The sequence below is a fragment of the Canis lupus genome, chromosome 33 (genome assembly GCF_003254725.2).
Source record: "Canis lupus dingo isolate Sandy chromosome 33, ASM325472v2, whole genome shotgun sequence".
Lineage (NCBI taxonomy): Eukaryota > Metazoa > Chordata > Mammalia > Carnivora > Canidae > Canis > Canis lupus.
The window spans coordinates 23423687-23439583 of record NC_064275.1 but is presented as its reverse complement, the minus strand read 5'-3'; the positions used below and the strand labels follow the sequence as shown (position 1 = coordinate 23439583).

General features: G+C 44.0%; 1 protein-coding gene across 13 annotated transcripts in view; it reads right to left on the bottom strand.

Moving 5' to 3' along the window:
* The window catches only part of PLA1A (phospholipase A1 member A), a 40396-nt gene that overhangs the window by 12495 nt on the left and 12004 nt on the right, over positions 1-15897 (bottom strand). For all 13 annotated transcript variants that reach the window (XM_025476397.3, XM_049105543.1, XM_049105544.1 and 10 more), the window contains 6 exons: positions 13758-13946; positions 6312-6513; positions 4358-4535; positions 3752-3860; positions 2717-2818; positions 291-380 (listed from right to left, as the gene is read on the bottom strand). In XM_025476397.3, the coding sequence (XP_025332182.1) occupies positions 291-380; positions 2717-2818; positions 3752-3860; positions 4358-4535; positions 6312-6513; positions 13758-13830 (754 nt within the window). In that variant the 5' untranslated portion in view covers positions 13831-13946. The remainder of the gene's footprint in view (positions 1-290; positions 381-2716; positions 2819-3751; positions 3861-4357; positions 4536-6311; positions 6514-13757; positions 13947-15897) is intronic.

The following is a 15897-nucleotide window of genomic DNA, read 5'->3' as shown; positions in this document are numbered from 1 at the left end:
GGAAGAACAGAATATTGGCTGGAGTGATGATATACACTGTAGGACCTAAGAAGTGGGGAGACCAGCAAAAGTATGGTGCAAGCTTTCAATTTCAGGCACTCTTCCCCCAGAATTCCCCTGGTTCCTATAGACATCCATTCAATAAGTGCTGCGAGAGGTCTTACGGGGCATAGTAAAGGACACTAGAAGGAAGACCTCCTGCGGCCCACACTGGCTGACTCAACATGAAAACTGTTGGTGAATTCCAGCCTCTGGGGCAGCCAAATACCAACCCTTTCTGGCTTTCTGACCTGCGTGAATGAAGGTGGGACAGCCAGGTTGGTCTTGGCCTCCATTGACAAAGTAGTCCACATGTCCAACAGGAATCCGGATACCCAAATCTGAAAGAAGGCAAAACCCCATTATTTCTTATTGCAGGGGCATGTTTTCTAGGCCCCAATGCAGGGTCCCCTGGCAGCAAAGCCTGAACTCTAACTTTGGGAGCCACCCCCCCACACTCTGTGCCCACCTCACCCTTAAGTGCTGTGACACTGCAGAACATGCCCTCAGTTTTCTACAGGCGTTTATCTACACTGAAAGGAAGCCAAGAAGAATAACGCCATGAGAAGATATTCATATTTGTCTAACAAAATCAGGAAAAATATCCCTTAATATAAGTTCTTACAGATCACTAAATGTCATAAGCTGGGTAAACTTCCTTGTCAAGCAAGTGTTTATTTTATTTTGAGCAATAGTTTATATATATATATATTTGGAGCCACATTTCCACAGTGTCCCTCATATTTTTGTGCTGTCTTGACTGAGCAAAAATATGACCTGGTTAGTTTGAGAGACTATCGCCCTCATCGCATCACGTGACCATATCTGACCCCTCAGACTGGGTCAGAGGCAGCTAGTTACCAAAGACCCCAACTTTCCCCTTCATAACATCTTTCCCCTTCTCACATCCATCACTACTGCAAGTGATTGGTCGTATGTTATTTGTTTAATGGCATCTATCCAAGAGTTAGGCAAAGACCTAGAAGTCATCCTTGCTTCATTCCTTTCCCTCACTCCCTACACTTAGCCCATCACCTGTCTGGTCAGCTCTACCTCCAAAATATACTTTGAATCTTTCTACTTCTCTCCGTCTCTCCTGCGCCCACCTCTGTGCAAGCCACCACCACCTCTCGCCCACACCACTACTGCAAACAACCTCTAATGAGCCTCCAACCTCCCTTAGTGTCCCCTGGAGCTGACTCTCTGCACAGCAGCCACAGTAATCTTTACAGGAACTCCTAATGCCCCTCTGTTCTTGCCGTCAGCTCCTCACCTTGGCCAGCCTGGCCCGGTTCCAGCCTCACTCCCTGTCCTGTAGCCACGTGGTTGGCTTTCCTGTCCCCACCGGCATCTTGTTCTCTCCACCTCGAATGTTCTCCTAGCGCTTCCCAGGGCTGGCTCATTCTGACCCGCATAATATCACCTCAGATATCACCTCCTTGAGCAGACTTTGCTCAATAACCTTACCTGAAGAGGTCCCCACCCCCACTCTCTGCCCCACATCCTCCATCATCATGCTCACAGGGTGTAATTACATCTGCTTCCTCGTCCATAAGCTCTGCAATTTACAGCAGGGACATTACCTGTCTTTTTCTCTGCTGTAGCCCCAATACCAGCACCATGCCTGTCACATGTGTGTGCCTAATATTTATTGAAGGGAGTAATGAATGAATGCCTGCTCAATGAAGCCTATATTTCCACGTGGGCAGGGACCTTCTTCAATGCCGTGTGCATTGCAGTATTCTCCGGGCTGACTGCATAGCTCAGTAAAAATTAGACAAATGGAATACTTTTTTCCCCTCTGGTCACACTAGGAGGAACTCTGAAGGGGACTGCGAGGCCTAGCTCTGGTAAATGGGGACCTAGTAAGTCCCCTATTCAGCAAATTTAGAAACAGAAGAGGTTAACCTTGATAATTAACATGGTTCACCCAACAGCTAGGTGGAGGCCTGTGGGCTTTGCTTTCCTGTCTGTGAGATGATGAAAGTGGGAAAGAGGGTTGAATAATGTGACTGCTTGGGTTTCTTCCAGAATTATAAATCTGAGTGTTGGGTGCTAAAAGAAGGCTTCTGATCAAAAAGAATGAGACATAGACACCTGTCACTTGAACTGCACACTCTTCTGGTGGGGGATAGGCATTATTTCTTCTTGTACCCACCATGCCGAGCACAAGGCCTGGCTGACTCCTGAGCATTTCATAAAGAGTAGAAATGAGGAGGAATGCCCATCCTCTTTCCTAACTGGTCAGAATAGCTTAATTTGGCCATAATAGATTTAGGGTTGGGGGTCTTTTCGATGCCTGTCATTGTTGGAGAGGAGGTTTCTCATTCTTCACTGCACTGAAGGGCTGGGATCCTCCCTGGGGAGGAGGGAAATCCTGACAGGCCTGAGGATCTGCCCTAGAAGTGGAATGTCCCAGTCCCATGGGGCCGGCCACATTCACCCTGAAAAAGCAGTGTGACTTTCCCATATACCAGCCCGGCAGCAATGCCCTCCCCCCACAGCCTCATCACAAGGTTTAGTAGTAATCAGAGATCAAGATGACACTGATAAGCTCCTCATTGCAACAGAAGCTCAGGAGGGAGGGAAGCTGCCCAGGGTGACACAGATAGATGCCAGCCTCCTAGTCCCTGCCGTGCTCAGTCCTCCCACCCCAGGAAGGTCAGCTTCTCCTCACTGTCAGTGTCTGTGTGGATGGCCTCCACGAAGAGGGCGTCTCCAGGGTCCAGGCGTTCCTCCAGGCTGGCTCTGGTGTACTCTGGTCCAGCAGGATCCAGGCCTGCTGGGACAGATTGATGTCAGGGGCCCTGTTCCTCTCAGCTACAGGAACCCTCATGGATCCACCGCATATCTCTCAAGGCAGCCCTTCCTGGTCAGCTCTTAGAGTCCCCCAGCAAGGACCCAAGGACAAGAGGAAACTGTATTCAGGACCCAAGGGCAAGAAGACCATCGTACCCAGGAAACCCCACGCTGTTCTCTCTGATTCTCAATGACCCAGCTTCCCTGGCTCTGGAATAAGCTTGATAACATCAACCATTTGGTAAGGGCTAATGTAAGTAATTTTAATCCACATGTACTCATCACAACTGCTATAATTTTTTGAGCAGTTACTATGTGTCAGGTCTTGTGCTAGTCTTCATAACAACACAGGGAGACCCTGAGACAAGGATTTCAAGCACAAGTAGCTTATTTGGGAGTTGATCACAGGAAGTATAGTGAGGGAGTAGAAAAATGAGTCAGAGTATAAAAAAAATTAACGGATGGATTATCACTTTGAGTGACTTGGTCTCATCCCACTGGGACCCTTCTGAGAGGCTCTGTAGTACATGACTCAGAATTGTCCCACTGAAGGGTCAGAAGGTAAGGGTATTTACCACACAACTCTAGTCCTTTATTGGTTGAGGGTAGCTTCTGAAGCATAAAGTCCCTAGTGCTTTTGCAAGTATTTAGCATAATTGTCTAAAGGTGATTTCCATAGTGGGCCAAGGAGAAATGAGCTATTACAACTCATTTTACAGAGGTAATAACTGAGGCATTAGAGTAATATTAGGTAATATTAGGTAATAACTGACATTAGAGATCATAGGGCCTCAGATTTTAGCAGAAGTAGATAATCATAAGAACAAAGATCCCCTCTGCTTGCCTCAACAGAGGCATTTCCTGGGCATTCTCTCTCTATCTCCAAACTTGGGAGAATGGGCAAGAATGTTACCTGTGATCCGGCCTAACTGGCCTTTGTAGAAATGTCCCACCATGCCCCCAACGTGGGCCCCCAGGCTAACACCAATGATGTGGATCGAAGACTCCGGCACACCCAGCACCTAGAATGGGGCATTTACAGTGAATTGCATTTGGGCCACAGCAGACTTCTGGACCCACAGGATCACACTTTTCCCTGAAGCTTCAGAGTCAAAGGGCTCTGGGCATGACATATGCCTCACATATGCTTTGGGGTAAAAAGTCAGAATTCATTCCATTCATCACTTGCCCTCTTCCTAGATACCCCACCTTGAGGACTGCCTCACTTTCTCTTTGGTGCCCAAAGTGTGTGAGCAATGACCATGGCCACTCCCTCTTGAGAGACTCCCTATCCGACATGAGTGGCACATTTTACAGAGGAGAAGCAGGAGGCTCAGATAGGGTCAACAGCTTGCCCAAAGTCGACACTGTAAGTGGTAAAGTTGAGCTTGGAAGGGAAGACCCACAAGCTACTGGTGGCTCTGCTACCACCCTGAAGCTCCCCTTCATGTGTTGACTCTTTCTTTGGGTCCCCTTTCTCCTCCCAGTCAAAACTCACACCAAGCTCTTTAACACCTACCAGGAGTTTACTGAGGAAACGGGAGATCTCAAGTCCCAGCTTAACGACATTTTCCACGGCTGAGAAGTAGACACCCGTAGAGCCATATACCCAGTCCACAGCAATCACATTAGCATTTGCTGCCCGGAGAAGGGTGCCAATGAATGTATCAATCCAGGAAGGCTTTGTACCTAAGGCCCTAGACAGGGCCAAGAAAGGATAGGAAAATTATCTCCCAGGCCAATGTCCATTGTCATGGAAATTACAATGCCACTCTCTATTAACAGAACAAACCCAGGGAGAAAAAAGGTGGAAACAAATAAGAGGAGTATATGGGCAATAAATCATATACCACTTTGAGCATAGGAAGAGTGCAATCCCAAAGTCACCAGGGCTTCTGCCTACGTATATGGAACCTTTGCGTAAATTGTTAAAGGGTACCTTTTGTTCCAGGTAGATGCAGCCTCATGTCAGGGCTCAGAACTTAGGTTGGATTTCAACCCCAAACAACCCTCAGTCAGGCATGTTTATGCAATGTCTACTACACAAAACCATTTGCACTGACACTGCTTGTGTTAATCATAGGGAAAAATAGGTAACTTTGTACCTTAGAGTTATGCTTTGCAATCTTAATTCTCATTCTATAATATAAGCACTCTCCTTGAGGGATGTTTTTATTTACTTGTCCATTCGGTCATCCTTTCATTAATTCAATGAGCCAGGCAGTATGCTATGTGCTTTGTGAGAAATAAAGAAAAACGAGATACATTTTCTATTCTTCTGGAACTTACAGTGTAATAGGGCTTTTCTAGGAAAAGGAGAGTGATAGAAAAAATTTCATAAAACTTTCCCAAGAGATTGAAATCGGGAGAAGTTTTCTCAATGGCCCACAGTAAGGGAACAGTAAGAGCATGCTCCTGTGGGCAGAGGAGCACAAACGTGTATGCCATAGAATGTGGATTCAAAGGATCTAAGAGCAGACACAGTAACAGCCTGCTGAGCTCTCCAGCTCTTTTAGCTATCTCTGGGTTGGGGATACACACCCAGCCTTGGATAGTGGTTGAATATAAGATTTGCTAGAGGAGATACTTTAGCACAAGAGTGAAGAAGAATGCCTAAGGAGAGATGTGGCTGGGTCCCTGGAGTCCAGGGATTTGAGAAGCAGAGAGAACCCAGAGACCATGAAATGGTGATACTTTGTGCAGTGCCTTTGTGTCCACTTCTTCATTGGACACCCCCATCTCTAGTTGCTCTATACTGCTACTGTTTCACTGCATTCTCCCTCTTTCCCCCCACCAACCTTCTTCTGTTTCTGGCCTTGTTGATGGGCTCTAGAGAGAAGATGTTGGAAGGAAGGATGGTGGTTGAATTGAGACTCAGTATTATAACAAAATTTGGACTGTAGGGCATCAAAGAAATTGAAGAAGAGAAGCACCTAGCATCTGAGAAAGGTTAACCTCAGGAGATGATGGAAGCAGCACCAATGCGTAGAAGTTTCTTAAATCATGAAACTAGGGAAGAAATGAAGAAGAGGAAATAAACTCCTGGATAAAAACACCATGCTGTTACCCCAATTGCACAAAGCCTCTGACCTCATTGGCTGAGATGAATCATCTAACCCATGCTTCAGGGAGAAAAGGATCACTGAGACCATCTCTACAACTTCCCTTTTATTCAGATATGGAAACCAAGGCTCTATGTGCCAGGGCAATTTGCCCAGGGTTATACATATTTAGTGTTTGAGTGCATTTGGACAAGACTGAGCAGAGAAGTAATGCACATGACCAACAAGAATAAACAATGCAGTGTGTGCTCATGTTGATCTGAAATACCTTCAAAAGCAACAAGAGGTGAGAGATGAAACATGGGACTGTCAGTAAATTCATTTCTCCTCTTGCTCCCCACTAACTTCCTATGGCATCTGGTCACTCTCTAGTTTTTAGCTGAGGTGTTTCTATTGGCTGATTACTCCCACCTGAATCCATGGATGATTAGTTTGGTTCCCAGAGTGGCATTAAACCCAGAGTTTTGGATGTCACCACTTTCCTGCACTAGCTGCCCACAGCTGGGTTCCAAAGGGGTGAAGAGGAGAAACTGGACTTTGAGATTGGTGCCTTGGAGAAGATTAGCATTCTGGAAGTCAGTGCACTTTTTCTGTGGGGTAGGAGGTGCATCTCCTGGAGGAAAAAAACAAAAAGAAAAACAAGAAAGATCACCAAGGTGAGTTCATCTGTTCTTAGAAGGAAGAAAAGTGTTCTTGAGAAGAAGAAAGAACTAGAGGCTTACAAGCATTTATTATAAATCAGCTAGTGCAATATTCAGATTAATTTAATAAAGACATCACTTCTGTAACCAAAACCTGTGCATAGTTTCCATGTCTAAAGATACAATGCCAGAAAAGGATATGACTGTTACTCAACTAGAGCAGATTAAAGGCCATGGTGAAGTGGATATTGTTATGAGATAAACTGAGTTACCCCCATAACTCCATATGTTGAAGTCCTAACCACTTAGGACCTCAGAATGTGACTGCTTTTCAAGATAGAGTCTTTATAGAGGTTATTATGTTAAAATGAAGCCAACAGGATGGGTCCTAATCCAGTATAACTGGTGTCCTTGTAAGAGGAAATTTGGATACAGACAAAGAGGAAAGACATGAAGACACATGGAGTAGATAGCCAACAGCAAGCCAAAATTAAGTCAAAGGTCACACTTCTATGCAAAACATGCCTCTGAGGCATTTCCCTCAGAATGAAATCTGAAGTCCTAACAATGGATTAAAGCCCTGAATGATCTAAGCCACAGGCTCTGGGAGCACTTTGCTGTCCAACTACTGCTTTTTCCATTCTGACCACCTGTCCTCCTAGCTCTTTTCCCTCTACACAGTCTTAGACCACCTGAAGGTGCTTACACTGGCCATCCCTTCTGCCTGGAATGTCTTTCCACAGACAGCCACCTGGCTAACGCTCTCTTCTCCTTCAAGTCTTTGCTTGTCAAATGTAACTACCTTGTTTAAATTGCCATCTGCCTGTGCCCCACACCCAAGTTCTCTCAATCTTCCTCATCCTGATCATTTCCTTTTATAGCAATCATCCCCTTCTAATCTCCCATGGAATTCACTAGTTTATTATTTAGGTGTATTCTTTGATTTCCCTATAGTAGGATATACTTTCAAAGAAGGCAGAAATTTTTATCCATTTTGCTCACTGTGCTGCCTAGAATAGTATCTGTCACACACAATAAACATGAAAAGCAAGTTCTTGGAAAGAATAATAAACTAGATGTACCTTTGATAAGACAGAGTAAGAAAAAAAAAGAAGGAAGTCACAAGTAAACAATATAGTTTAAAAATCTACTGTAGATTTTTTTTTAATTTTTTATTTATTTATGATAGGCACACGGAGAGAGAGAGAGAGAGAGAGAGAAGCAGAGACACAGGCAGAGGGAGAAGCAGGCTCCATGCACCGGGAGCCCGACGTGGGATTCGATCCCGGGTCTCCAGGATCGCGCCCTGGGCCAAAGGCAGGCGCTAAACCACTGCGCCACCCAGGGATCCCTACTGTAGATTTTTAAAACCATAAAAGAGCATATTTATACCCACCCAAAAGTTCAAAATACAAATATTTTCCTAGAAAATCGGCAATTTCCTAGAAAAATTTACCTTTCTGAAACTTAAGAAAGAAAAAATGGAAAGTCAAATGTTAAAACTGTAGCATTAGGGAATTGAAACCATAGTTTTCAATCTATTTATCAAAAAACTCTAGCAGGCTGGACAGTTTTACAGAAAAATTCTACCAATCCTTCAATTCTTATTACTGTTCTGGAGAATCTAAATTCATTCTATGGGGCAGCCCCAGTGGTGCAGAAGCTTAGTGCTGCCTGCAGCCTGGGGCGTGATCCTGGAGACCTCGGATCGAGTCCCACGTCCACGTCGGGCTCCCTGCATGAAGCCTGCTTCTCCCTCTGCCTGTGTCTCTGCCTCTCTCTGTGTGTGTGTCTCTATGAATAAATAAATAAAATCTTTTAAATAAATAAATAAATTCATTCTATGATAATAGCCAGGATATCAAAACTGGTCAAGGACAGGAGAAAGGAAAGGCCAATTTCACTATTTAACACAGACATAAAAACCCTGAATAAATTATCAGCAAATTTAAGCCCATCAAAGATAACAAGAATGAAACACACATCATGGCCAAGCAGGGTTTAATCCAATGGATGAAAAGATGGCTTAACATTAGAAGATGTATTAATGTAATTCACATATAAAAATTTAAAGAAAAAAAGCCCATATGCTCCTCTTAATAGATGTAGAAGGAAAAAGCACAGTAGAATTTAATACCCAACACTTCTTAAGAAAATGTATCTACCAAGAATCTATTGCAATGACCATACTTGGGATGAAATGTTAGAAGCATTCCATTTAGAACTGGGAACAAATGAGAATATCTGTTATCAGTGCTTCTATGAAATATTGTACTGGAAGGTCTAGTCCTAGCCAGGGAAACAAGACAATAAAATGGGATGAAAGTTACAAAGTTTCAAAAGGAGGAGAGAAAATTGCCAAGATTTGCATATGATAGAATAAAACTTTTGATCACTTGGGAGTATGGAAGGTGGCACAGTGAATCATGCTCAGATATCCCTTCTCCCCAACCACCACTCCAACTAAAGACTAATCACAGTTGAAAATCAAAAGAGAGAGAGAAAGACATAGCCAATCTTAAATATAAAGATTATGTCACCATTCCAGTATGGTGCTGGGTTCCTAGTTTGGCAGAAGGCAATGGTTGTGAGAATTCAGCTCTGTGAAGTAAGCAGGATCCTAGAGTGCTCCATGTTAGGTGTGGAAGGTCAGCACCAGGCCCCTGTGAGGTAGGGAGGGGCTCTGCAACTCAGTAAAGGAAGCTAAAAACAAAAGCAATATAACCAAAAAAACATTGCTATTGACTTTTTGACTGGGGCTTATAGCTTTATTTAGGGAGGCAGGATGGAAAGAGGAGGCCTCACTAATAAGATCTGAGCTGAACTGGAGAAGACAGTCTAAAGATGAGGGGTGAGGGGAGGGTGCCTGGGTGGCTCAGTCAATTAGGTGTCTGACTTCGGCTCAGGTCATGATATTCAGGGGTCCTGGGATCAAGCCCCTAGTTGGGCTCTGGGCTCAGCAGGGAGTCCACCCAGCCCCCCTACCCCTACTCTTGCTTTGTCTCTCTCTCTCTCTCTCTCTCTCTCAAATGAATAAATAAAATCTAAAAAAAAAAAAAAGAAAGAAAGAAAGTAAGAAGAGAAGGGAAGGGGGTGATGGGAGAAAGTAGGGAGAGGCCAGACACAAGCTTCTCTTAAACATTGAAATGAAACTCATCTATTATGTTAGAAGTCAAGATACTAGTTATCTTTGGGTTGGTAGTGCTTAAGAGAGAGGAGATATGTGCAAAGGGTTTTAAGAACCTAGTAATGTTCTATTTCTTGATCCAGATGATAGTTACACAGGGGAATTCACTCTGAAAATCCATTAATCTGTATATTAATAATCTGTGCACTTGTCTGTATATATGCTGTATTTCAGTAATGAGTTTACTTTTTTAAATCCTGCAAACAAAATGTTTAAATACAGAGACATCTGGGTGGCTTGCCTTTGGCTCAGGTCGTGATCCTAGGGTCCTGGGATCGAGTCCTGCATCCGGTTCCCCACGGGGGGCCTGCTTCTCCCTCTTGTATCTCTGTCTCTCTCTCTGTCTCTCATGAATGAATAAATAAAATCCTTAAAAAGTGTCTAAATATATACAGAAATTGAATGTTTACCAAGATAGTCAATAAAGCCAATAAGTGAACCATGAATTCATTCCAGGTAAAATAATATTTTAAAAGCCTTTGACAGGGGCAGCCCCAGTGGCGCAGCGGTTTAGCGCTGCCTGCAACCCAGGACATGATCCTGGAGACCCTGGATCGAGTCCCACATCAGGCTCTCTGTATGATGCCTGCTTCTCCGTCTGCCTGTGTCTCTGCCTCTCTCTCTCTGTCTCTATGAATAAATAAATAAAATCTTTAAAAAAAATAAAATAAAATAAAAGCCTTTGACAAAGATTTTAAAATAAGTATGCTGAGAATCTTCAAGGTTAAAAATAAAGATGGAACATAAGAAATTATGAAATAAAAACATGCATAAATGATAAATTAAGGTATTTAGGAAAAAACTAGTTCGAAAATTGGAAATGAAAAAGATGACCATTAAAATAAAAAAGGAATCAGGGACACCTGGGTGGCTCAGCAGTTTGGCGCCTGCCTTCCAGCAGGCCCAGGACGTGGTCCTGGAGACCCGGGATTGAGTCCCATGTTGGTCTTCCTGCATGGAGCCTGCTTCTCCCTCTGCCTGTGTCTCTGCCTCTCTCTCTGTATCTCTCATTAATAAATAAATAAAATCTTTAAAAAATTTTTTTAAAAAAGGAATCAATACTATAATATTCAGTACAGAAGTTAAAAGCTTTTAACATGAAAGTATAGTTAAAATGTATAGACAATAGATGGAGAGGTTCCAATTTTTATCCAGTAGCTGTTCTCTAAAGGAAGAGAATAGGAAAAGAAGCAATATTTTGAAAAGATAATGGTTAAAAATTTTCCATAATCAAAAAAACATATGAGTTCTCCAATCAAAAATTACACTTGGGGTAATGAGTGAGATAAAAAACAAATAGGAGCGCCTGGGTGGCTTAGTCGATTAAGCACCCAACTCTTGATTTCTGTTCAGATCATGAGCTCAGCGCCATGGGATTGAGCACCGCATCAGTCTCTATGCTTAGCCTGGTGTCTGCTTCAGAATTCTCTCTCTCCCTTTGCCCCCCTGTTTTATCAAATAAATTTTTAAAAGTATAAATAAATAAATCTATGTATCTATCTATGTATCTATGTGTCTATCTATCTAGCTATCAGTAGATTGTAACAGCAGAACATCAAAGATAAAAAAATATATTTTTAAAAATTCCCAAATGTATTGCACCATTTACAAGAAATGGATAATTTTCTAGAAAAATGTGATTTAGTGAAACCGAATCAAGAAGGAATAATAAGCCCAAATAAAACTATTAGCATCCAAACATTAAACTGGTAATCAAGAGTCTTCTCTGGCCCTAAAGTACACTAGAGCTAGGTGGTTTTATTTGAGAACTCCACTGCTTTAAAATATAAGTAATCTTTATCTTATATAAACTGTTTATAGAATAAAAACTTATTTCATGAGGTAATAATAATCCTAGTATCAACAGGACAAGGGTAACTCAAGAAAAGAAACTGATGGATAAATTTTTTATGGACATATGTGCAAATAATATACATGTAAATACATAAAAAATTTTTTTTAATTGTGGCAAAATAAAATTCAGCATTATATTTAAAAACACACCATGATTAAAGAATTTGTCCCTGGTGATCTTAGTCTGATTAGGCTAGCACATGGGGCTTTAGAAGAAAATACGAAAAAGTGTCTTTAGAGTAAGATTGCTTAAACAAGACACCAGAAGCACAAATCATAATAAGAAGTAAGAATTAAGACGACAATGTAATACTGTTTTTTCTATCAAGGCGACAATATGAAAAATGTCTGATACTACAAAGCATTGGCTGAGAGGTGGGGAAACAGCCATGCTCGCATACTTACTAGTAAATGGTCATACCTTCTTTGCAGGGCAATATTTCCCACGTCTATCAAAAACGTAGAAGATAGAAATCCTTTCAGATCTAGTATATTGTGTATGAACAGCCATTTCAAATAACAAGATAGCTGTGTATGTTCTTTTTTTTAATTATTATTCATTTATTTATGATAGACATAGAGAGAGAGACAGAGAGAGAGAGGCAGAGACACACAGGCAGAGGGAGAAGCAGGCTCTATGCCGGGAGCCTGACCCAGGACTCGATCCAGGGACTCCGGATCATGCCCTGGGCCAAAGGCAGGTGCCAAACCACTGAGCCACCCAGGGGTCCCATGTATGTTCATATGGAAGAATTTCACACACAAGATATAAGGAGGCCGTTTTATACACACACACAAATAAGCGCTTAAGGGAAAGCACCCATGCAGCTAAGCAGCACCTTTTAAAAGCCACCCTTCAATGCCGGAGGTGAATGCTGTCCTACTCATTGAACATCTGGGCAGTTAAGGGTGTGGAGTAGAGGCAGGAGGTGTTGCAAGAGAGGGAGAATGCTGGCAGACTTTCTGGGAGGTGTGAGGAGCATAGATGAACAAAAAGGCATGAGCAGCTCCAGGCAGAAGGATTGACACATTCTAAAGCTGGGCACGGACAATTAAATGTCTTGTGACACAACTGAATGGGGGCCTGTTATGGGGAACTTGGGGAGTGAGGGGGTCCACAGGGGAGGACCGGTGCCGGGAGGAGAGGGATCTTCACCAGCAGGAGAACCTCCAGGCCACAGGAGTGTTTAGATTTGCTACATTAAACCAGCAGGCATGGGATCCCTGGGTGGCGCAGTGGTTTGGCGCCTGCCTTTGGCCCAGGGCGTGATCCTGGAGACCCGGGATCGAATCCCACATCAGGCTCCCGGTGCATGGAGCCTGCTTCTTCCTCTGCCTATGTCTCTGCCTCTTTCTCTTTCTCTCTCTCTGTGACTATCATTAAAAAATAAATAAATAAACCAGCAGGCGTGGTGGGTGGACTTTTTACCTGGGGAAAGGTAAGATGCAAGTAGCACCTGCGGGAATGTTTTCTAAAGGCCATCCTGTCATCTGTGGTTAGCAGGGATGAGCTATCGTAGTCCTCCCAGGGAAGACGACAAACCTGAATTTGATTTGGGTCGGCAGATTAGCAAGGACATCTATTCTTCTCAGAGACAAAAATCTTCTTTAGTCAGGAAATTTTAAATTTTAAAATTAAATGTATCTTGGCACAGTGGATATTTTTAGGGTGGATGTCAATCATATTTTGGAATCGATCAAGGTTTGTTTTCTTTCTTTTTTTTTTTTTTAATTTATTTATGATAGTCACAGAGAGAGAGAGAGGCAGAGACACAGGCAGAGAGAGAAGCAGGCTCCATGCACTGGGAGCCCGACGTGGATTCGATCCCGGGTCTCCAGGATCGCACCCTGGGCCAAAGGCAGGCGCCAAACCGCTGCGCCACCCAGGGATCACAAGGTTTGTTTTCTGATGTTCATCCTGGCTTGTGCCGGGCAAAGAGGATTATAATGCAGCTTTTGGAGAAAAGAGGACAAGAACAAGACACTTGGGAAGGTGTCCTGGTCGTCATCAGTCCCTTTATGATTGTAGGGTTTTTTTCCTCCCTCTTCTAAATTCATCTCAAGAGAGGGCTTTTAGGGGACCTTCCAAAGGTTAGCACTGCATAAATAGATGGCTTAAGCAACAGAACCACTGACTGAAAGAAATGCCACTCAAGGCCCGAGCTCCCGAATTACCTGCACTTCCAATGCTGAGCCACAGAAGGAGCCCCCACGAGCAGAAGTGTCTCTCCCTGAGGCCCGGGGGCATCGCTGAGCTGGAAGTCCCAGAGCTGGGGTGAAGCCGACTCCTACTAACCGGCCTCTTGAAGTTTTGGACACCACATACTCGCTTGGGTCTCAGTAATCATTAACTGGCCTCTTGACCTGCAGAAGAAAAATAAACTCTCCCTATTTGTTTAACCTTCACAGTTTTTTGGTTTCTTCTTCTCTATGAAAATAAGTACACTTTTGTTTTCTCTTTTTAAAGCAAGGGACATTGAAACACATTGTCCTTCCTCTCTGAGCCAAACATCATCAGGAAATGATTTCCTGTACCTCTCCCACTTCCTATTGTAAAATGTTAGTAAAAATCGAGGCAGAAGTCTTTCATCTTCTAGGTGGTGACAAAACCGTCGTCGTACTGGAATCATTTGTGGACTTGTTTGTCTCCCTAGGAAGACTCAGCAACTTGAGGTCAAAGACCATCTCCTTTCAGTTTTTTTGTGGGGGTTTTTGATTTTGGTTTGAGAGAGAGAGAGAGAGAACATGAGTAGGGGACGGGTGAGTAGCAGAGGGGGAGGAAGAAACTGACGCCCCACTGAGCAGCGAGCTCGGAGGACTTTGGGCCCAGGCCCAGAACCCTGGGATCATGACCTGAGCCAAAAGCAGATGGAGCCACCCGGGCATCCCCCTTTCAGTTTTGGATCCCCAGGGCCTAGAATAGAACTGAACCAATACGTGTCTCGTATACATTTAACAGGAAAGTGTAGAAGAATATGACATTTGCCTCTGAGAGTACTATCCCTTCATAGACTCTTGGAGCTAGAAGTAAAGCCCAACCTCTAAAAAGAGATGTTCAACTTCTTAAAATTTGCAAATAAAGGAACTGAACAGTAGTGAAAGAAAGTGACCTATAGAAACCCCGTTGCTAGAAGTGACTGGGCTGGCCTGGAACCAGGGCGTTTCCAGTATACCATATGGCCTCTTCACCCAAAGGAGTGATAGAAACCACAGGGAGCGAGTTTTAAGCAGGTCAGGAGAAAGGGGAAGGCAAGGTACTTGCCCAACGCTCCTTCGAGCACACTGCGACAACAGGGCAGTACTAAACCTCTTGGACAATAGCTCTGTGAGGTGAGTATAGCTGTAGGGCATAGAGAGGTTGAATAACTTGCATAAGGTCATGTGGAGTTAGGACAAACTAACCCCAGTGGCCATGGTCTGACATGTACCAGACAGTAACGACCCCCAGAGAGGCATGGGTGCCATGCCAGCATGGCCATGCCAGACCTACCCAAGTGAGGATAAAATGATTTTGGAGGGGGCAGCCCTTGCTTCCCTTTGTGCATGTGATCCCACAGGCCAAGCACTGCTGCCACCAGGAAGGAAAGGGGGCGATAAACAGGGCACTACTGAAGGCTATTCTGGGGTCACACACCAGCCAGGTGTGGCAGTCCCGGTCCTCAGAGAAGAGATACTGAGATGGGACTAGACATGTAAGAGATTTACTGGAGGTAACATGTGTCAAGGATAAGGGGAGCTAGAGAAGTTAGAGACAACCCTTAGACTGTGATGCAGGCCTGACACCTGTGAAGGAGAGGGGAAAGGAGAGAGGAAAGCATAGGAACAGTCTTGCACTGCCTCATTTCCTGGAATGTTCTGGCAAGGGAACTGGGGAATCCTCAAACTGAAATTTCTTGTCAATGCAGTCCTGTGTCTTATAGGAATGAACTTGGCTGAGCATCTCTACCCGGCTCAGTCACTAGCTGGGGTCATTGTCAACACAAAGACGAGGGTAGATCCAGAAAGGCAGCAACTGGGACCATCAATTGATTAGGTTCTCTGTAGCAGCAGATTGAGGGCTCCATTTTCATAGCCATTCACACCACCTCCAAGGCTGGCACGTCAAGCCTGTTACTCCAGTTATTCCAGCACGGTATTCCTTGTGGAGCGACATTAATACAGCTGACGTTTAGAGAGCACCTTCCCTCTCCCCTTTGTCATCTAGAACAGTGCTCCTCAGGTGGGGTTGGAGTGCTCCCACGCAGGATCACTAGCCTCAGCCTCATCCAGGAGACCTGAACCCAGCTGCACTGAATGAGAATCTCTGGCGTTGAGC